The sequence below is a fragment of the Alosa sapidissima genome, chromosome 9 (genome assembly GCF_018492685.1).
Source record: "Alosa sapidissima isolate fAloSap1 chromosome 9, fAloSap1.pri, whole genome shotgun sequence".
NCBI lineage: Eukaryota > Metazoa > Chordata > Actinopteri > Clupeiformes > Clupeidae > Alosa > Alosa sapidissima.
This window is the reverse complement of record NC_055965.1, coordinates 32,098,597-32,121,177: the sequence shown is the minus strand read 5'-3', so window position 1 is coordinate 32,121,177 and position 22,581 is coordinate 32,098,597. Positions and strand designations below refer to the sequence as shown.

Below are 22,581 nucleotides of genomic sequence, written 5' to 3'. Positions count from 1 at the left end.
TTTGACTAGGCAGAATGAAAGGTGAAGATATCTCAAACGTCATTATGACTAGTGCAAATTATTGTGCAAGACGTTGCTCTTTAGATCCATAGCAGAGCCCGTCTACTTATTAGACATTCTCTGTCCATAGGCTAATTTGCTAATTTCCCCTCCCCAACATAATTGAAGAAGAAGTGGGCTTATTTCCTTATTTCTATGAATGGAAGAAGCAGTCATGGCTGTAATGTCTTGTTGACATCTAAAATAACTAAAACTCAGGGACACGTGTGGTTTATTAGACTCTCACGTTATCAACTGATCTCTGTTTCGTAGCCTACATAAATTAGTAGGCCTAGGCTAGCCTAGTAAAAAAAATGCACCAGCACCATCTACAGGAAACCCCATTCATAATGGTGTTGGCTGTAGGCTAATCGAAAAAATCAAAGCAACATTGAATCATCAATTCTTGCTGCAGCTCCTGTCTTGCATAGGCTGCAGCATTAAACCCTGTGGATATCTGAAATGACAATTATGGATAGGAAGAATTCAATTGCGGATATCTAAAATGTTCGTTTTGACTAGGCAAAACTGAATTACAGATATCTGCAATACATATCCAGTCTAGCGGGTAAATGTTAAAATCCTTGCCATAGCTGATTAACCCCACCACCATACAGCGTCGAGTCCAAGGTCAACAGGCTGTAACGGGGCTGGAGAAGCTCTGGCTGTTTTGTCACATGACTAGCAGATTGAATAGGACAGCAGGACTTGATGGACAAGATCGTCCAAGTATTATTATTATTATTATTATTATTATTATTTGTATTTTTTTTTTATTACAACGAACGAACGTTAAGGGTTGTTTCAGGACAGAGTAGCCTACAGTATGCCTGTTGGCAGCCACTCTGAGCGGTCAAAACGAGTCAGAAAAGTCGAGACAGGACAAATCGTCAAAATGTCGGTGTCCTCCACTCTAGTTCATCCAAAACAAACCAGAAAAGGGACTCAAAGTGCTAAAACCCTAGCCTAGAAATCTAGACGCGCCCTAGCGGCGGCAAATTAATTTGCTCAGCCTGTACGTCTAGTATCAAACCATAGGGATTTCTATTGGCTGACGCCGTGGACTTCATCCAATCACAGTGCTCTATTTTGTTAGAGAGTCTTAAGGCGGGCTTAACAGGATAACGGCAGTCCTGTGACGGTGAACAACAAGGAAGGTGGCTATGGCTAACGAAGAGCGGTTGTTTGAATCGACGTTGGCGTCAACTTTGGAGGAGTTGGCTTTTCTTTGAAAGTTGAGCAACACAATGCACTTAAGTAATTCCTTTCGAAGAAGGATGTATTTGCCGTTTTGCCGACCGGATACGGATATGGTCGTAGCGCTGGCCTATTGCATGCCTAGGCAGTTTGAAAGACAATTCTCTGCCCGCCCCTTGGATTAAGCGAGGTAAATGGTTCGATTCCAGACTATACATTTCAATGATATAGGATGGCCCGCCAGGCTACTAAAACCCGGAATTTTTTTTTTAACAGTGATTTATTCAGGCCCACACTCCTATTCAGAAGGTGGCGGTAATGAACCTAAAAGCTGTTTGCCAACCGCCAAAGAAAAACAAGAAGAAGAAGAATGGGGGCTATCTGGGAATTTTGATCAAAGATTGTTAAGGCGGAGCTCCGCCTTTACAATCTTTGTTTTGATTGTTATGTTTGCTGGGTCCACGAAGTTAAAGTCGCGAGCAGGAGAAAATTGCATGCAGTCCAGAACGGGAGAATGGTTCAAGACATTTTGCGGAAATAAACAATATTCTGCGTGTAATCAGACACAAACACCAATCAACAGAAGTAAGTTGTCAGAGCAGCGAACTTGCGGGAGGAAGGGTTTGTGCTTTCACATAGTATGTAGCTAGTTAGCCAAAGTAACTTCGTACCGCTAATCTCAACGCCACTGAACAAAAAGAAGCAATAGGTTGCATAGCCTACTTTGAGACATGCTCGAGAGATCAAAAACAGTTTCTCTGGATAGTTGTGTGTTTTGTCACAAACAGTAGGCTAACTCCTCAACACAATTTATCTTAAGGAGCAATACATGCATTCCAACTGTCTTTATAGGTCAGCACTTTCTCCCTAAAGTCGGGTGAGCCATTTACCTCGCTTTGTAGCATACCCCTCAGATAGCAAGAGACGTCTTTTGCTTTTCGGTCCTTTGTTCTATTGCTGACAAACGCCTCACCTTGTGGGTTCAAACACTTGCTATTCAGTTTAATTATAATTATTAATCCATCTATGTGTTGAGTAAGTAGGAAACGTGTGCTCCAACAGTGCTCCGATAACGTGGATCTGGAAATGTGTTATTCTCTTGCTCCCTGGGTACGGTCTCTGCAGTGCAGTAGTATGTAGTACAATGCATTTTTTTAATATCCAAAATATTGCATGTCATGCATAAGTACGCAAATAATTCCTCCAACGCAACAGTGTAATACTAGTGAAACTGCAGTTCTTACACTTGAAGAAGTGCAGTAATTTTTTGTTGTTCTCTGGGTATGATCCCATTATGGCTACACATAACGATGTGTCGATCTCAGGCAAAGAGCACATACTGTATGTGAGCTTTTAGTTTTCACTTTTTTCTTGTGTCTTATGTCTTTATATTATTTGACTATTTACATGGTCTTTTCACTGCATTAGTTGTATTGTATGTGTTGTATCTATCTCCTTACCATCTTGAGAATTCTCATTTTTACTTAATTGTACATTCTTTATGTTTTTTTTTATTGTTTGGTTTGTCTATGTGTTTGTTTGTTTGTATTACTACAAATCATTTATTATTCAATTCTTTATTACTGTGTTAAATGCTCTAAATGTAAAGCACTTTGAGCTGCAGTAATAAGCTTAAAAATAATAATAATAATAATAATATTTTTATTCATGGGATTTTTTTTTTATTAATTGAAAAACAAATATTTTGTTTCTCTGATTTCAGGCAATTGAAATATTTGGATGGGATTATCCTTCTTCTGCTAGCAACATGGATGTTGGACTTCCATTTCGTTCTAGCTGTGCTGAAACACACCAGGTTGACCTGAGAGTGATCGTGAAAGAAGAAGATATAAAAGATGATGTAAAACAGGAGGAATCTGGTCATCTGATTGCATGTCCAGATGCAGAAGAAAAGTCTACTTACAGTGCAACACTACAGACAACGGTGAAGAAGGAAGAGGAGGAAGTGCGACAGCTTGGCCCGCTGAGCGTGATGGTGAAAGAAGAAGATATAAAAGAGGAGGAGTATGGTCATATGATTTCATGTCCAGATGAAGAAGAAAAGCGCTTTGCAGAGCTTCACTGTGAATCTCAAACAGACTGTAAAACTGAAACAGACGTCACAGAGTCACCAAGGTCTACTTACAATGAAATGACAACAGTGACGATTGAAGTGAAGAAAAAAGAAGAAGAGCAGGTGGAGGAAGAGGAGCATGACCAGCTGGAAAGTAAGTCCTCTCATATAGAACTGAATAGTCCATATGTGTTAGAACTGAATAGTCCATATGTGTTAGAACTGAACAGTCCATATGTGTTAGAACTGAATAGTCCATATGTGTTGCACTGAATTTTGTGACTCTAGAGGGCGCTGTTGCACTGAAGCCTGGGGCAGCTCTGTGCTGCACTGAATCATTAGCAAACACTGGCAAGAGGCATATCGATTTTGGTTCTAAACGATCACAAAAAACAATGTAATCGAGCAAAAACAATTATTTTGTCACATTCCAATTAGAAATAGCATTTCGGAAATAGCTACAATTTCAATTCACAGTGCACTGATTCACGCTGCCCCTTTTAGCCCCGCAGTCTCTCTCTCAAATGACAACAGACTCCCCTCTGTACACGGGCCACACAAGCTTTTATACCTTTTAACACTTTGAGTGCCATAAACGTTCAAAGTGTTAAAAGGTATGAAAGTGTAGTAATCGCGATTTCACGAGGTATTACATTTCGTATCTATTTTTCAAATAATGAATATCCAAATCGCCCCAAAATCTTGACTTGATCAGGCTAGCCTAATATCATTTTAGGCACGTTGTTAATGCACAACACCATCTTGAAAGCCATCTTGAAGTTGTTTTGTTTTTGAGTCAGCAATTAAGTTAAGTGCGTCAAATCAATATGTTTTCTATAGCATTGATGTAAATAGTAAATATCCACCTACACATTGGAGAGAAGCCTTATCAATGTGACCAGTCTGGAAAAGCATTTGAAAGGTCCACAGATCTCAAAAGCCACATAATACATACTGGAGAGAGCCCTCATAAATGTGACCAGTGTTGAAAAACATCTCACAGGTTCGCAGATCTTAAATGCACATGCTTACACATACTGGAGAGAAGCCTTATAAATGTACCCAATGTGGAAAAGGTTTTTCAGAAAATTTGAGGCTTAAGAAACATATGCTAATTCACGTTGGAGATTAAGTGCGAAAAAACAAAGGTTAAATGGGCAAGTACAGGCAAGTTTCCATTATGGGCGTTTAGTAGGGGTGTGAATCTCTCATGTAAAAGACGATACGATTCGCATCTAGATACATGGGCATGATTCGATACAAGAAAAGATACATGTTCACAAAAAAAACGATTTAGTACGCAAGGATTAAAGTTCTCCGTTGTACGACGGATTTCCGTCAATTTGATTTTAGAAATGCCATATTTGAGATCGATGCTGATCTGATGAGAAAAAAAATAGGAGGGGGGGGGGGACAATCACCTTTTCTTTACCTTTTTTTTAAGGCAACTACAAATATTAGGTCTGATGAATGAATGTGTGTGATGGTAAATGTTTAAAGACCTAATAGTGTCTCAATCAGTGACCGCTCAAGAAGATACGTCAGCCATGAGTTTCGCTTTGTTTATAAATGTTGTAGCACGCTTGTCTCATTGGCCTGGGGCGTTTGCTTAAAAAAAAGAACACGTCTGGAGGACTAACGGTCTAAGAGTTGGATTATAGTGACACAATCGAGACAGCTGATGAGGTTGGCCAATCCGTATAACTTTTTTGGATATGATACATTGTGAGCTCTATGTGGGAATTCGGAGAAGAAGCGTAGGCTGTGTTCTTTCCGTGCATCAATGTAGACAATTTCTTCCTATCGCGAACTAAGGGGAGGTCATTCATTTTGGGTGTCGCTATGACTTGAACAGATTAGAGCCCGACCGATAAAAGATTTTGAAGGCGGATATGATACAAATATTTGTTGATTTAAAAATCTGATATTCCGATATATCGACCGATATATATATTTTTTTCAGAAACGCTCAACAAAACATTAACAGATTTCCCCAACATTAGTTATTTGTAGTTATTTATGAGTATTGACTAAAATAATATGATAATGCATTTTAAAAACAAACTTGTTTATTTTTAAATAATGTTGTCACAGTGGAACATCGAAATATATTAAAGTTCTGATAAATAAAATGTATAAAAATAGACTTAAGATATGAAACTAGTCCTTTGAACAAAAACACAATAACAACAACAACCAAATCAAAGTTTCCAGTATTAAAAGACTTGGTAAGCTTCATAAATATAACTTTGAACTAAGACATTATTACTATCATCATTTGTATTATCATTAAACAAGATAAAGGTCACTCTTAAATGTTTGAGTGTGCGTGTGTAATAATTAGTCCCTATTGCCTTATAAGCTACCTTATAATTACAATGTCAGCTTGCTTATCCCTTTACCTGCACTTTTAAAATGATTTCCATCAAGCTACATCAAACCATTTTCAATCATCAGTTTCTGCCTGTCTTCTAAAACCTACTATTTAGTGATCTAAATCCATTATGTAACTCGTTAATGCTGCGGCTGAACGACAGTCTGAAACGCACACTTGGCGTCACTGGATTTCACACACGTGTAAAAGAAAAGCTAACTTTTATGCACAAGCTACATTTTGCACAAGCTACGTTTGATACTTTTTCTCTATGGCTAAATGTTCACTCCTCGCACGTCTAACTTACATTTTACAATGCAGGGACTGTAACTACAGATATACTAGTTATAAATACAGTAATCATTACTTTATTTAGGCAGAATAAGTTTGTTGTGGTTTCCAAGCTCATTAATGTTAACGTTAGCGGTCTTCCACTGATATTCATGGCATTAGCTAGCTTTGTGGTTAGCTAGTCTATGATGAGCCATAATTTAGGAATGGATAACGTCATACTGCAAATTGTAAAACATACGCTTTTAAAATAACAGGCCGGGGAGAGATGATAGGTCTCACTGCTATAACTGTCACGCTATTAAAGAAATACATCTTCAGTCACATTGTCAAAAGTTAAAAGGACAGACAGTCAACTACACTGTAACAACGTAACGTAATTACTAGCTAATTCTGCTTCACTCCTGACTTATTTAACAGCAGCAAAACTGGACATTGTTTTCACGAATTTTGTCATGCTTATTTGAGTTAAGAGAACTGATGGGGATGTTCTTTTAATTGTTATTCAAGCAATGTATGTCTCGTGACCAAATCACCATGAACACACTTAACTGATGATCTCACTCGCGGATAACTAGTTCTCTCTGCCCGACTCTGGCTGGATCAGCAGGTTGCAGGATGTGTGGCGCGTTATACACAAGTGTTGCCAGCAGGGACGGTGTAGAGTGCCCTCTGGTGGACAAACTATACAACGCCAACACTCATGACCTGGTTGAAGGGTGTTTCGTCCGTTTTTATTTTATTTTTAAAATATTCATTTATCTGCCATTATAAATGCCGATACCGATAGTTTGGAAAATGCCTAATATCGGCCAATAATATCGGCCCGCCGATAAATCGGTCGGGCTCTAGAACAGATAGCCTGCTATGCCACCCGATTTTTTTTTAATCAATGTAACTAATATTATGTGTAAAGCGACGCAATATAAACCGTAGCCTATGCAATTTATTATCCCGTCTGTTATTACATGTACAACAATGTTTTTCACAATTTGCGGTAGGTTTTGCGGAAGGTTTTGACAGAGCGTGTTAACATAAAATAATAATACTGTCATCATCGCAAACTGTTGAGTAAGGGTCAACAGTTTTTGTCAAGGTCAGTCGTGTTTGTCATGCACAGACAGCCTTATTTTGGTTAGGCCTTCACATTTAACGAGGTTGTGTGTGTATGTTGACAAAAAATAACCATGCAATTAAAATAGTCAGCTTTAAACTTTGCTATAAAATATTATTAATTCATAGCACAAAACCATGACCAGTAGGCCTAACAGAACCTCGCATATTAGAGTCATAATTTCTGTGCGTCTATTTGACAAGGCCACTAGCTGTCATGGATGCGTTGTTGCTAAAGGAAGGCACATGTGTCATAAGTTAAAAAATAAATGGAGATGGGCGGCTGTTGGAAACGGGGGAGAACTACAAACTACGTTTATCTATGGCTGACCGTTTTTGCACTCAGAAAGTAGGCTACGCATGTTCTTTCATGGCGCAACACGACCTGTCCCTCACCATGTCGCAACCTCTTGTCAACCTTATACAATCTGATGCTGAAGACAAAAGCGCCCTCTCCAGATTGCCGTTATCAAATGCGCAGACCTCCTGCATGAGCACACACAGTATTGCTGCTCATTGGAAATCTGAGTTGTCTGTAAAACTCAAAATTACCACGTTTTCATTAAATGCGGATGAGGCAACAAATGGAAATATGAACAATATCTCGAATGTTCTGATTCCTTACTTTGATGAGGAAATGGGAAGTCTTGCAAACTTGATTTTATAGATTTTACTTAGTGTTGAATTGCATATTAACTGAAAATAAAAAAATCTCCCCTTTAAACACTTTTGGCCTGAAGTAATTAAATAAGAGTGTAAGTTAAGGCCCTTCTACAATATTGCTGCAGTAGAAAAGAACAGCAATGGCTAGTCAGCAATGGTCAGGGATGGTACTGAAATATTGTTTTGTTCGTCAGGAAAACTCAATCTCAATCAAAAACACTCAATTCGCCTTATTCACATGGCGGCCATTGGCGGCTAAAACGAGGCTACAGAGTACACAAACCATAGGATTGTTATGTTCTATGCATTCACCTGTAGGTGGCATTAATTATATAGTAAGTGTACCCTGTAGCCTCGTTTTGGTTTAAACAATGGCCGCCGTGTGAATTAGGTGAATACTCCCTTTACTTTGCTGTTTGCATCTTTTTGTACATTAAAAATCAATAGGTCGCGACCGCAAAAGGGGTGCTATCTCTATAGATGAACAACGTATGACTTATGGCCTAAAAAAAGTTCAGTCAAACAATTTTTTTTTCACTTTAATCCCTGAGTACGATTCGATTCAATTCACCCTTCGCTACATGCTTACACATACTGGAGAGAAGCCTTATAAATGTGCCCAATGTGGAAAAGGTTTTTCAGAAAATTTGAGGCTTAAGAAACATATGCTAATTCACGTTGGAGATTAAGTGCGAAAAAAACAAAGGTTAAATGGGCAAGTACAGGCAAGTTTCCATTATGGGCGTTTAGTAGGGGTGTGAATCTCTCATGTAAAAGACGATACGATTCGCATCTAGATACATGGGCACGATTCGATACAAGAAAAGATACATGTTCACAAAAAAACGATTTAGTGCGATTCGATGCAAGAAAAGATACATGTTCACAAAAAAACGATTTAGTGCGATTCGATGCAATTCACCCTTCGCTAAGTCCCGCCCTCCTTAGTACTGTTAGCACCCTGCGCGTCTATTACATAGAGGGAGAACCGGGACTTTTCAATGAAATGTAATTTACAAAGACATCGTACCACACTGAAAGCTAATATTTTGTCACTAGCAACCTACATCTGCCCTCTGTCAAATACAGTTGGAATTTCATCTCTGAACAAAATCGTTCATGAGTTATTTAAGCAGAAGTCGAATGTGCATTTTGTTTCATTCGACTCTCCTGGCCAGAATAAATGGAACAGGCATGGGGGATGAAAGGAACATACTGTTTAAGCTATGTACTTCCCACAACTTCAATATTTGACAACATATCATGAATTGTACTTCAAATAGGTGTTATTTTAAATAGATTGCTGATGGGATGTGTCTTTACGTGGGTTAGGGCACCACACATCCAAATAAGTGCCCTACATGACCCACAGGCTTTCAGTCTCCACAGGTTAACGTGGCAAAACTCAAAAAGCTTGTCAGACCTCCCATGCCTAGTGACAGAATGCTAAACCACGATTGGCCTGTGGCAGTTTTCGGGTTTGGCTTAGCGAAGGGTGAATTCGATGCAGTTCAAGAATGGAAAGCATTCTGAAAGATTTTTTATCATTTGCTCAAGATGCACATTAATATTATATTATATTATATCATGGTCATGGTTGTCAATTAGGCAAAAAAAAATGTGTGAATATGATTATCTAAACTGAGGTTTGTTTCATATACTCTGTTGAAATGAAAAAAGAATAGTCTACATTTCAGTCAAACACAGCAGCCAAATACAACATAAAAATACATTTTTAGACATTATAGATTTTAAAGAGTTATATCTTATTGTTTTCATGGAGCTGTAGCCTTGTTGAGGAAAGACGATACTGAAATAAAATAAAACAGTGCTTAAGACACTCCTGGCCTTTTTTCCATATAGCCTACAAGAATAAAATAGGCCTTCATATCAATGAACTCTCTGGGCTTATTTTGTTCCAACGGTAGACCTAATGCAGAAACCTATAATGCCACAAGTCTGAGTGAATATGAACAAAATAAGCTTAATTGGCTAATAATTTGTGCATCGTTTTAGCAGCAAGGGCCAAATTATTATTTAACATTAAGGAAATCCCTTCATCAAATGTAAGGCTACTCTACAGACTATCGTTGCTGTTTAGGAATTAAAAAGTGTTTAATTTTGCGCTGGATTTTGAAAAACTGTAAAACAAACGACCGAATGCGAGTTGTCACATGCTTAAGTTGCAGTAGATGTATGGGTAATGAGGTCATTTGACAACTTTGGGCAATGATTGTAGCCAAAAATGAACTGCATTACCCACAATTCCGTGCCACGTATAGTTTCGAAACCGGAAGTGGGACCAAGCGCTGCTTGGAACGTAAATGAGAGTCTGAGCGAGCAGAAAAGTTTGTGAACCGATTAGGAACAAGTAAATCGATATAACGTCCGGTTCATTTCAATTTTATTCCGATACGGGGCTTCACGTATCGATGTAGCCGTATCTTACACATTAAAAACGGATACCGATACGTATCGGTTAATCTTTACACCCCTAGCATTCAGGGTATACAACTTAGGAGGCAGGAACTTGTCCAGAGTTTAAATTAGAATTGAAGGACCCTGGTCGAACTTGCCTGCCTCTGGAAGTTCGTTTACAGGACCTATATAGCACTTACCCATATGTAGTCTTTTTTCCTGCACTGAACAGAAATAATAATAATAAAAAGCAGTTTAGACCATGGAGACACTAGATCTCTAGGACACACTGGGCATTGAGGACTCCATCGAAATGTTGAATCAGGTTAAAGCCTCTCTGTGTGCTTTTTAAAGATTCAGCAGAGATTATAGATCCCAAATCGAACCACAAAAGTGTTTTTCAAAAGCGAAAAATAAAAATTTCTGGCGAGATGCGGGTGTAGGCTGTGCTATGACGTAGATTACTATAACTGTAAATAAGCGTAAAATCATCTGTAGCGTGGAACAAGCTCTCAGCTTCGTCATGCATGAATAATTTCTTGTGACTGTAAATTGTTATACATACACACACAAGGATTAGCTTTGGACAGAATTTGACAAAGAAAATGTCATCAGCCAATATTGAATTATAGAAAGTCTGTCATTCTAAATCGTTATGGTAACTCTTCCAGGTGTATCAGAACACCCGCACATAAGGCAACAGAAGATCCATGGACCGAATGATGAACTCAAAGGAAGGCTTTACCACCGCTCAGTCTACAGGAAAAGTTTAACAGCCCTTACTGAACTCGAGAAACAGCAGCAAACACACTCTCATGGTGTTAATCAAAGGCAGTGTACTGGCAAAAGGCAACATAAAAATGCCTATTGTGGACAAGCTTTTTCAAAAATGTCACATCTTAAAGCCCCTTTGTTAATACACACTAGAGGGAGGCCTCATAAATGTGTCAAGTGCGATGGAGCTTTTACACAGCTCTCAACTCTTAAACGCCACATGTTAATACATACTGGAGAGAAGCCTCACAAATGTACCCGGTGTGGAAAAGCTTTTTCACAAAGGTCAGCTCTTAAAACCCACATCCTAATACACACTGGAGGGAAGTCTCATAAATGTGCGCTGTGTGGAAAAACCTTTACCCACAACTCAACTCTTAAACGCCACATGTTCATACATACTGGAGAGACGCCTCACAAATGTACCCAGTGTGGAAAAGCTTTTTCACAAAGTTCAGCTCTTAAAACCCACATGCTAATACACACTGGAGGGAAGCCTCATGAATGTGTCCGATGTGGAAAAGCTTTTTCACAGATTTCAGGTCTTCAAAGCCATATACTAATACACACTGGAGAGAAGTCTCATGAATGTGCCCTGTGTGGAAAAACTTTTACCCACAACTCAACTCTTAAACGCCACATGTTAATACATACTGGAGAGAAGCCTCACAAATGTACCCAGTGTGGAAAAGCTTTTTCACAAAGTTCATATCTTAAAACCCACATGCTAATACACACTGGAGGGAAGCCTCACAAATGTGTCCAGTGTGGAAAAGCTTTTTCAACAAGTTCAGCTCTTAAAAGCCATTTACTAATACACACTGGAGAGATGCCTCATGAATGTGCCCGGTGTGGAAAAGCTTTTAAACATCTCTCAAATCTTAAAACCCACATGGTAGTACACACTGGAGAGAAGCCTCACAAATGTACCCAGTGTGGAAAAGATTTTACATACCTCTCATCTCTTAAAAAACACATTCTCATACATACTGGAGAGAAGCCTCATATATGTGTCGAATGTGGAAAAGCTTTTTCAACAAGTTCAGCTCTTAAAAGCCATTTACTAATACACACTGGAGAGAAGACTCATGAATGTGCCCGGTGTGGAAAAGCTTTTAAACACCTCTCATCTCTTAAAAAACACATTCTCATACATACTGGAGAGAAGCCTCATATATGTGTCCGATGTGGAAAAGCTTTTTCGCAATGTTCAACTCTTAAAAGCCATTTACTAATACACACTGGAGAGAAACCTCATAAATGTGCCCTGTGTGGAAAAGCTTTCAAACATCTCTCAAATCTTAAAACCCACATGGCAATACACACGGGAGAGAAGAGTCATAAATGTGACCAGTGTGGAAAAGCTTTTACACACATTTCCCGTCTTAAAAGCCATTTACGAGTGCACACTGGAGAGAAATTGCTTCATGAATGTGGCCAGTGTGGAAAAGGGTTTCCATATATTTCTAAATTGAAAAGACATATGCAAACACACTGAAAAGAGGCCTCATATACAGTGCCTGTAAAAAGTATTCAGCCCCATGCTAAGGTTGACTAAAAAGAGGAAAAAAATAAAAACATCTTTTGGAAACAGATCTTAATGCCTTCATTTTAATGAGGAAATGAGGAAAAATCTGACCTTTAAGGACACCAGTTTTCTTTGTGACTGAATAATGTATCGTAAATAAATAAATGTTCTTCATTAAAATACAGGGTACGTATTAATATCCCTATGTTAAATTCCCATAGAAGCAGGCATATTTTTATTTTTAAAGGCCAGTTATTTCATGGATCCAGGGTACTATACATCCTGATAAAGTTCCCTTGGCCTTTGGAATTAAAATAACCCCACATCACATACCCATACCCTTCAACATACCTAGAGATTAGCATGGTGTGTTTTTCAGTTAGCTTAATAGCTGGTTTGATTTGCATTGAGCTTAAATAACTGGCCTTTAAAAATACAAATCTGCCTGGCTCTATGGGAATTTAACATAGGTTGAATATAGGGGTATGAATACTTATGCACCCTGTATTTTAATGAAGAATGTTTAATTATTTACGATACATTACTCATTCACAAAGAAAATTGGTGTCCTTAAAGGTTTGATTTTTTCCTCATTTTTTTAATTAAGGCATTAAGATCCATTTCCAAAAGATTTTTTTTTTTATTCCTCTTTTCAGTCAAGTTTAGCGTGGGGCTGAAGAGTTTTTTTTCTGCACCGATCAGAAACATCTGTACGGAAGCGTATTACTGCCACACTAAAATAAATAAAAAGGCTCAGTATTATGTAATTACGTGAAAAGTTTATTGTTATAACAATATCTTTCATGTTTTAACAAGATATGTATTACGGTATTACATGAAATTATCACGTTATTTCCTGATACTGATATTTTCACGTTATAACTTGAAAATATGTTATTTCAAGATATATATCTTGTAAAAACGTAAAAATATCATATCACGTTATTACATGAAATTATCACGTTATTCAAGATAATGAAACTAAAGAAAACGAGAGGCAAGAATAGGATATGCTCGTTTACACGACTCAATCAAATTCTATTTTAAGCTCGCAAGACATTTTCGATATTGAACACATTGGATGATATTGTTATGGGCCTATAGCCTATGCGAACGCCCAAGCATTGTCCAGAATATTCTGCACCTGTGTGCAGTAGGCTAGCGGGAGAGTCGGGAGTGTCGGGAGGATTCTCGGTGGGGCCGGGCTGATTACTGTAGTGTGATCTCAAAAAGCGCATGCTATTGCTGTTTGAATATTTTCTTTGCTGTGCTCTCCAGCAGCCTGCACTGTGCGACTGCAGCGCTTCACTTCTCACGTCCCTTCCCCACAGCCTTAGAAATGACAGCGCTGACCTGACATGCAGGCTACCGAGCCAGAGCGCTCTATACATTCACCCAGAGCGCTCTATACATTCACCCACACTGCGTGAAGATTCGCATATTTATCAAAGCCCTTTCTCCCTCTTGCGTCAAGTTAGCGAAAGTTTTATTTATTGAGTTGATTAGAAGATGAAGCAGAACTATCAGGCTGTGTGAGCAGGCTATCCTGCACAGAACCTCTCTATCGGCCTCCTTTTCAGCAGCTCTCTGCCGATACACACACATCCCTCTTTGCTGCACCTCAGTCAGCTGGGAATTGACCACACACACAGCCTACACACACATATACACATACACAAAAACAAACACTCATCAAGCAGCACTGTGTAATAGCAGTCAGGGTGCGTGCAAGTTCATAGACACGACTAGTTATCATTTATGCCAGCCATGAGCTCTCGTGGCCTTGTTTCGTTTAGTTTCGTTATTTTGAAATAACGTGATAATTTCATGTAAAAACGTGATAAATATCGTGTAAAAACGTGAAAAAAATCATATCTTGAAATAACATGATAATTTCATGTAATAACGTGATGCATATCTTGTTAAAACGTGTAAAAGATATTGTTATAACAAGTAACTTTTCACGTAATTACATAATACTGAGCCTTTTTATTTATTTTAGTGTGGCAGCAATACGCTTCCGTACATCTGTATGCTCCAGTGATTTCCCCCTTTCATTACATTCAGTTGAGGAATACGGTAACAAATATGTGACTTAAATGTTTTTCAAACCGACAGTTCCGCATTATGATGCGACAATTACCCTGAGGGATTTTCCCCAAGAACACTAAAACTATAGATTGTTTGCGTAGAATTCTAGAAGGAACCAGGAAAATATTTTTTTGAATTTCCCATGGGGAAATAAATAAAGTATCTATCTATCTATATATCTATATATCTATCTAGTATCTATCTATCTAATTCACTCCTCAACAGGTTAAAGCCTGACTGATAAATCGGTGTGCTTTTTAAAGAATCAGCAGAGATTAGATCCCAAATCGAACCACAAAAGTGTTTTTCAAAAGCGAAAATAAACATTTCTGGCGAGGTGCGGATGTAGGCTGTGCTATGACGTAGATTACAATAACTGTAAATCAGCGTAAATTCATCTGTAGCGTGGAACAAGCTCTCCGTCTCGTCGTGCATGAATAATTTCTTATGACTGTAAATTGTTTTATACATACACACATAAGGATTAGTTTTGGACAGAATTTGACACAGAAAATGTCATCAGCCAATATTGAATTATAGAAGGTCTGTCATTCTAAATCGTTATGGTAACTCTTCTAGGTGTATCAGAACACCCGCACATAAGGCAACAGATCCATGGACCGAATGATGAACTCAAAGGAAGGCTTTACCACCGCTCAGTCTACAGGAAGAGTTTCACACCCCTTACTGAACTCGAGAAACCGCAGCAAACACACTCTTGTGGTGTAAATCAAAGGCAGAGTACTGGCAAAAGGCAACAAAAATATGCCTGTTGTGAAAAAGCCTTTACAAAAATGTCACATCTTAAAGCCCCTTTGTTAATACACACTAGAGAGAGGCCTCATAAATGTGTCAAGTGTGAAAAAACTTTTACACATCTCTCAACTTTTAAAGCCCACATGTTCATACATGGAGATAAACCATGTAATTGTGTCCAAAGTGGGAAAGCTTTTTCACAAAGTTCAGGTCTACAATGCCATATACTAATACACACTGGAGGGAAGCCTCATAAATGTGTCCAGTGTGGAAAAGCTTTTTCAACAAGATCAAGTCTTAAAAGACATTTACGAATACACACTGGAGAGAAGCCCCACAAATGTACCGAGTGTGGAAAAGCTTTTTCACAAAGTTCATATCTTAAAACCCATATGCTAATACACACTGGAGGGAAGCCTCATAAATGTGACCAGTGTGGAAAAGCTTTTTCAACGAGATCAGATCTTAAAAGACATTTACTAATACACACTGGAGAGAAGCCTCACAAATGTACCAAGTGTGGAAAAACTTTTTCACAAAGTTCAAATCTTAAAATACATTTACAAATACACATTGGGGAGAAGAATCGGGAATGTGCCCTGTGTGGAAAAGCTTTTCAGAAGCTCTCAAATCTTAAAATCCACATGTTAATACACACTGGAGAGAAGTCTCACAAATGTACCCAGTGTGGAAAAGGCTTTTTACACAAATTTACACTTAAAAGACACATGAAAATCCACACCGGAGAAAAGCCTTAATCTGACCACTGTGGAAAGCATAATTCAGATAATTCAAGGCTTAAAAAAACATACTAATTCACGTTGGAGAGAAAGTGTGAAAAGGCATTCAAATGTTCCTCTTCAAAATCATATGATGGTGCAAACTTTTAAGAATTGAAAAAGCCACAGAAATGTTTGAAAAACCATTGATAGTCCCTCGCATCTAGAAAGGCAGGTGTATGTTACCATGACAAGTTAAATATAAACATAGTCTATGAAACGTTTGTTTTTTATTTCCAGTTTGCACAAGCGGTGAAATAGGCTGTCATTCTATTAAATCATGCCTCACATTACAGTAACGCTAATTTATGAAGGGTGTGTACAAGTCATTTATTGAGACTATTCCGATTTTTTTTTTTTTTTTGGGGACGGGGTTTCTAGGGAAACTAGAAAGATCACGACCACTCATCTAAAACTTTCAGTAAGGGTCTGTATTCACTCAGCTGTTGCTTCATTATTAGGCTACTGGGTCTGTGAGTAGGGGCCGCAGGAAGTGAGAGAAAAGGGTCTGTGATCGCGCAGCCTATGCCCACCGCAAACCGCTACCAATCCAGTGGGAATTCTTCCGAGATTCTCCACTACTGCAGTTGTGTAGCTAGAGTCTGTTTGCAATGCGTGGGCATCAATTTGCGCTGCTTTATATAATAAAAGTAGGCTTCTTCGCTGCTTGTGCAAAGCTGATCCTAAACCACCTGCTGGTGCTGACAACGCTTAATAAACTGCATTGTGGAAATATAAAGTTTGTGATTTAGTGCCGTTTAAATGTAAGCGTATAGGCCATTATGGCTATTTAAGAGATTGTCTGTATGTCCAGTATTCTGAAATATTAACATTTTGTCCAGCCAAAAAAAAGTCTTGCGTAACCTGCTTTCAATGCTATGTGAAAAATCAATATGTATCTTTGAAATGTATGTATTTTTGAATGGAATGTATGTAAATGATCATGTCTTTGCTCATCTCATATATATATATATATTGATGATTTGACAACATAATTTGTAACACGAAAACATTGCATTGAATAAAGGAATGATCATAACCAGTGTTAACTTGACAATTTTATTTTAATGAGGTTCCACAGAGGAGCCGTTGATTGCGTAATTGACCGATCCTAAACCTTGCCCAGCTTGGTCAAAAATGGAGTTGGCTAGAACTGCATGCTATCTGCTATCTTTTGTTTATTGATCTGTGGCCTCTCTCTCACCTCCAATCTAAACTTATTATGACCATCCACAGCACCACAAATGCTTTCTGGGCAAAATGTGTCTCTTTGTCTCCTAATACCTGGCCACCCAGTGTAATATCACTTTCACTGTGTCTCAATTGGCATACTTTCGTGAGTACACTTTCGTGCAGCACCCTATGTGCACTGTATGCTTTTGGGCTAAGTGCATATATTTTAACAATAGTGTCGTCTCATATCAAACAACTCTTAAGCACTTAATGGAAATGACAATCGTAACATTTAAATATAACTTTATTTGTGTCCTCTATTTGACAGTAACATGGTCATACTGTGTCAAAACAGTTTATGTTATAACTTGCTTGTACATCTGTAAAGTGTGTTTTCCACTGCTGCTGGTTCAGTTTTCTCAACTGCAATTACCACGAGTTTGAAAACGCTCCCTCCCCTTCCGCTATATAGCCAAGATGGCGTCCATTGAGGGCGAAAAGTATCCAGTGTTCCACACTCAGCTTTTTGACTGCTATGAGTGCACCATCCGGGGACTAGCAGTGCACTTTGTGTCGTTGGAATTGTCATTGTGAAGGCCTCCACACATTCAAATTAGGTATTGTAAGTGCAGAAGTACACCATTTGAGACAGTCTTAGATATTAGCAGCAATTAGCAAACTATGCTATTAGGGGTGAAAAGATAACTCGAAAAAGATAACTAAAAAGATAACCCCCCCCGTGCTGGGCCCCCCGAACCGCAAAAAAAGCAGTTTTTCCTAAATAACTACCTGAAGTGTGGCACTGAGGATGAAGAATCTTTTATGGTATGTTGGTCTCAAGGGCCCACATCAACCTGGCCCATAATCACTCATTTGTGATTTGCACCCCCCCGGTAAAAAATGAAAATGCAATATCATTCTGCTTTAATCGCCCCTATCTTCAGTTAAGATGTTCAGAACTGCACCAAATTTTATGTGTATGATTGACCTGGCATTCTCTGGGGGTATGCCAAGTTTTGTAGAATTTCATCCATGGGGGGGTCTAAAAAAATGTAGGTTATGTGTACATTTAGTGACTGTACACTCATTGGCCTGTAGATGGCGGTGCACACATATACACATGCACATACACACAGGTACGCACATACTATCGGTATTAGAAAGGCCGATACATAATTACAAATTCAGTAGGATTAAAAGAAAGCCAAATATTCATCATCATCATGGCTGCATTTCCAGTATTGGCGATAAGTAGTCGTTTGTCCACTAGATGGCGCATCGTTGCAGTGAGATGTAATTTTGTTGGAAGTTAAAAGTGGGTTGGAAAAACAATGGGCGCTTCCTACAAGGACTGTAGTTTACTGCAGAGAACGTCTAATAAGGATAGGACGATGTTCACGTGAAATGTAATTCCCATTTCTTCTTGAAGCCGAAATAAATCTGAGAATGTTTATCGGACATGCTTGGTTTTTACTGCAGGTACGTTAATCTTATAATATCAATAAGGACCTAGGTACAATAATGTTACCGTTAGCGTTGGTTGAGTGATGGAGGCCAATTTGATTGCATTTATAGAAAACTATAAATGCGGTTATACCAAGCAAATTGATAGCAGCACTGTAATTGTATCTTTCGACGTGCAAGTGCTACAAAAATCATTCTGTGCAATGGAAGATTTACCAACGTTACACCGGTCTGATACAGTTTTGCCTATACATGCGTGAGACTGAGACGCCTGTTTATTTGTTTTAAGTGCGTGCAGGGTGTGAGAGGGGAATCGATGTGCTTTGATTCCAGCTTGGTAGTTGTAGTCTGTGAGATTAAAAAGCATGTGTGTGTGAAGTATCCAAACAATGACACCTTCATTTCATTATGGCTGCTTTAGCAACACACCTTAAGCTACTGTGTAGTGGGTCCCATTTAGAAGTGGCTACTTCATTCACGCTTTCCTTGACTCATGGAGCTGCGTGAATTTTATTACAACTTTTCGCACGATATGGCAGTTTAAGTCCGCTTGATACTGTAAGGCGTAAGCCATTGGTTTCCATTGGAGATTTTATTTGTATCGCCAGCATAGCCTATTGACAATTTATGTTGTAAATAGGCCTACCTTATAGGCCTACCTGTAGCTTAGGGAAGCTAACAGCTTTCTATTAGGATCTAGTTTGTTAGTTACAGTTTTGTAATAACTCCCTGATGCATTTTTGCATTTAGAATAACCAGAGCGTGGATATCTCAATCGGAAAATTAAACAATATCGGGCGCCTATGGACTAGGCTGTGTGAACCCAGCCTGATCTGCCTGCTATTTATTTTTTGATTTCTTAAAAGATTGAGCTTGGTCTGGTGAAAGCCAGACAAGCCATGGACCTCAGTTACACAATGCAAGGGAACATGAATCAGCCTATATTTGCACGAACAACAACGGACAACAGCTCTTCAACTTTGGCCCGTTAAAATGTGTATGAACAGTCTAGCGACGCATTTCATCAAGGCCAATTTGGACATGTCAGTTATTTGCACCACTGGTTAGATGTAAAACAGCATTTCGTTTCAGACTACTGTTACTTAATTTGTGCATTGACAATAAAGTATCACATGAACTAAAGATGAGTAAAATCTTATGCCGAAGAAGAAACATTCACAAAAAATCCATCTATCCAAAAATGACCTTTGTTTCTGATAGCTGTTGAAAACGGCATGGAACTGACAGAGATGTTTTTGTTTATTAATAAATAAATAAATAAAAATATAACATTATGCTGATACCTTTTGCTTTTCCCAAATACAATGTAGCCTACAGGTGTAAGTGACCTTTCATCAATCCAGTTGCAATGGATGAACTGTGATGAACTGCCCTACTTGTGATTGTTTAGAGATTTTAAAGGTTTTATAACAATGCTACAACTTCTTTGGCTATTCTACAATCTATTCACCTTTTCAGCGCCAGTAGGCTACTTTCTGTGCAGCAGCACACACACACACACACAGGCTTGCCAAACAAGCATACACAAAAGTTTCAAGAGCGGGGGATGGAGTAAAAGATGGAGACAAATTTATTAGTGTGATTTATTTTCGTGAAAAGGATGTACAGGACTGAGGGGCGGTCATATTTTGTACCGCTATGCGGTACATCTAGTTATTATTATTATTATTATTATTATTATTATTATTATTATTTGTATTTTTTTTATTTTATTTGGATGTATGTGTGTATTTTTAATGTATTATATGTTCGGTTATATGTTAATGAAATGGTTGTTATTTGATTGGGTAGCCTATAGATTATACTAGGCTATATATTGGCATTTATCAGGGTTCCTATGCAATATGGAAAACCTGGAAAGTATGGAATTTGATTGTAGTAATTTCCAGGTCTGGATAAGTATGGAAAAAAGAAAAATGAGTGAAATATTTGTGTTTCCAGACTATTGCATCTACAGTACTAATCACTTTACTCAGGTCATAATGAACCATTCTGTCAGTCCACATCATCAAGATAAAATTGAATTGGGGTCCTCAAAAAAATCTCTCCCACAAGGGGACCCTGGTACCAAAACCAAATCGAGAACCCCTGTTCTATGCATGTGCCCTATACCATTGTGCACTGGTATGTTTGCGTAGCTCTGCTATTTTCGGCTAAAACACTGGTAGACTTTTTTGATTTTGTAAAAAATACCAAAACATGGATACTGCATTATCTGATTAACTGTTATTGCAAACAAATAATACTGTTTACGGTGATTTCTGAGGGTTCTGCCAGCAGTGCACTAGTCTCCAACATATGTAGGCTATGCTGTATCTACAGAGAATTAAAAATGTGAGTGCACCTTCCAACACAGCACTTACGAACAACGGAAAGTATCCTTCAATGGGCAAGTGTTTTCTGAGGGCTAACAAGTTAATAATAAACATTATTATACAGCTCTTCACAATGCTAGTAGAACACTCCATTGACAATGTCTAGAATATGGTGAGAAAATTTAAAAATTTGAGTATGGAAAAAGTATGGAATTTTGAAATGGAAAATGTGTAGGAAGCCTGATTTATACTTGCACCCTTATACTTGCAATAAAAAAAGACTGTCAGACTCGTTGACACGGTGGTGTTGTACATCATCGGCCAGAGACCTTAGTCAAAGTCCTTTTAGGCACATCCCTCCACTCGGCGGCCATATTACAACGCTTTTTGGGTACTTAACGGGCAATATTAAATTGCATAATGTAATGTCTTTTTGAATTGCAGATTGCATTGCCAATTGAATAGTAAGCTACACATACAGTTAAGAACAAAATTATTCATTACCCTGGCAAATACTGATTTAATTCTGATTTTCTCTTTATCAATATGTTTGTTCTTTTTGGGGCAGCCATGGTCTGTCTTGACTTGGTTTTGCTTTGGTCATTCGTTATGTTTTGTTTTTGTTTTGCTCGTCTTGTCCTTCTGTTTGTGTACATTTTTGTTTTTATTTAGTAGGGAGGTGGCTCTGAGGGGGGGCTAGTTTAAGCACATGTTTGGTGTTTCTGGTGTATTGCTTGTAGCTTTGCTGTGTGCCTTTGCTGTGTAATAGGTGAACCTTTTATGATGCTTGCATGGTATTGGTGTGAACTTCCATAGTTGCCACCCTCAGATCTCCATTTCCCAACCTTTGTGTCTTAATAAATCTTTTGTTTTCCTGGAATTCATGTCTCCTCTGTGTAATATTCGAACCTGTGAGAGCTGTCTCTGTTTAGAGGTACGATCTCTTAAAGATTCCCTGATGCATTAGGCCTCAGGGTGGCGTAGTCAGGCTACTGTGATTGGCCCCATGGCCCTTCTTATGTACAACCCTGTTATATTCTGGCCAGCACAAAATCAGTTTACACCCAGTCACACTAAATAACAGAGGTACCCCACAGTTCTTACAGATAAGACAGAGATGTGGTCTGCAAATTAAATAAATATATTTTATTTAAATTTGAGGACTGAAGCTGAAAAGGAAGCAACCATTAAAGGAGAATTCCGGTGTGATATTGACCTAAAGTGTATCGAAACATGATACCGAGTGTGAACGTATGTCTCATAGCCCATCTCGGCTTGTCCCCTGCACTCCAAAATCTGGCGCTAGTTAGCCGATGCTACCAACATCTTTTTCAATAGTGGTGCTTCGGCATCGGGCTAGCCATGCAAATAAATCACTGTTTTACACCCATTTACGAGGCTCAATGTATCTCCACACTTCATTGGTAGACTTCCGAGGGCCCTGACATTTAAAACGAGACATTGAGAACTTTGAAAAAACACTGGTAGTTTACTTACAAGACGATTTATAC

General features: G+C 38.5%; 2 protein-coding genes across 5 annotated transcripts in view; both read left to right on the top strand.

The window, feature by feature from the left end:
• The window catches only part of LOC121718789 (zinc finger protein 708-like), a 712,111-nt gene that overhangs the window by 499,179 nt on the left and 190,351 nt on the right, over positions 1–22,581 (top strand). The gene's annotated exons all lie outside the window — the stretch shown is intronic.
• On the top strand, positions 1,645–16,528 carry LOC121718860 (zinc finger protein 664-like). 3 transcript variants are annotated; one of them, XM_042104212.1, is made up of 4 exons: positions 1,647–1,821; positions 2,960–3,464; positions 10,841–11,835; positions 15,963–16,528. In XM_042104212.1, exons 2-4 carry the CDS (start codon positions 3,005–3,007, stop codon positions 16,074–16,076), a joined length of 1,569 nt encoding a protein of 522 aa, XP_041960146.1. In that variant the 5' UTR covers positions 1,647–1,821; positions 2,960–3,004; the 3' UTR covers positions 16,077–16,528. The 3 variants fall into 3 exon arrangements, with proteins under 3 accessions (XP_041960144.1, XP_041960146.1, XP_041960147.1); XM_042104210.1 differs by lacking the exon at positions 15,963–16,528 and having other exon boundaries at positions 1,645–1,821; positions 10,841–12,555; XM_042104213.1 differs by lacking the exon at positions 10,841–11,835 and having other exon boundaries at positions 1,648–1,821; positions 15,142–16,528.

What these genes read in the sequence shown, in the direction of transcription:
- LOC121718860 (XM_042104210.1), top strand. Translation starts at nt 3,005, where the DNA reads ATGGATGTTGGACTTCCATTTCGTTCTAGCTGTGCTGAAACACACCAG. An exon ending in GGAGCATGACCAGCTGGAAA is followed by an intron (nt 3,465 to 10,840) that starts GTAAGTCCTCTC and finishes TAACTCTTCCAG; the next exon opens with GTGTATCAGAACACCCGCAC.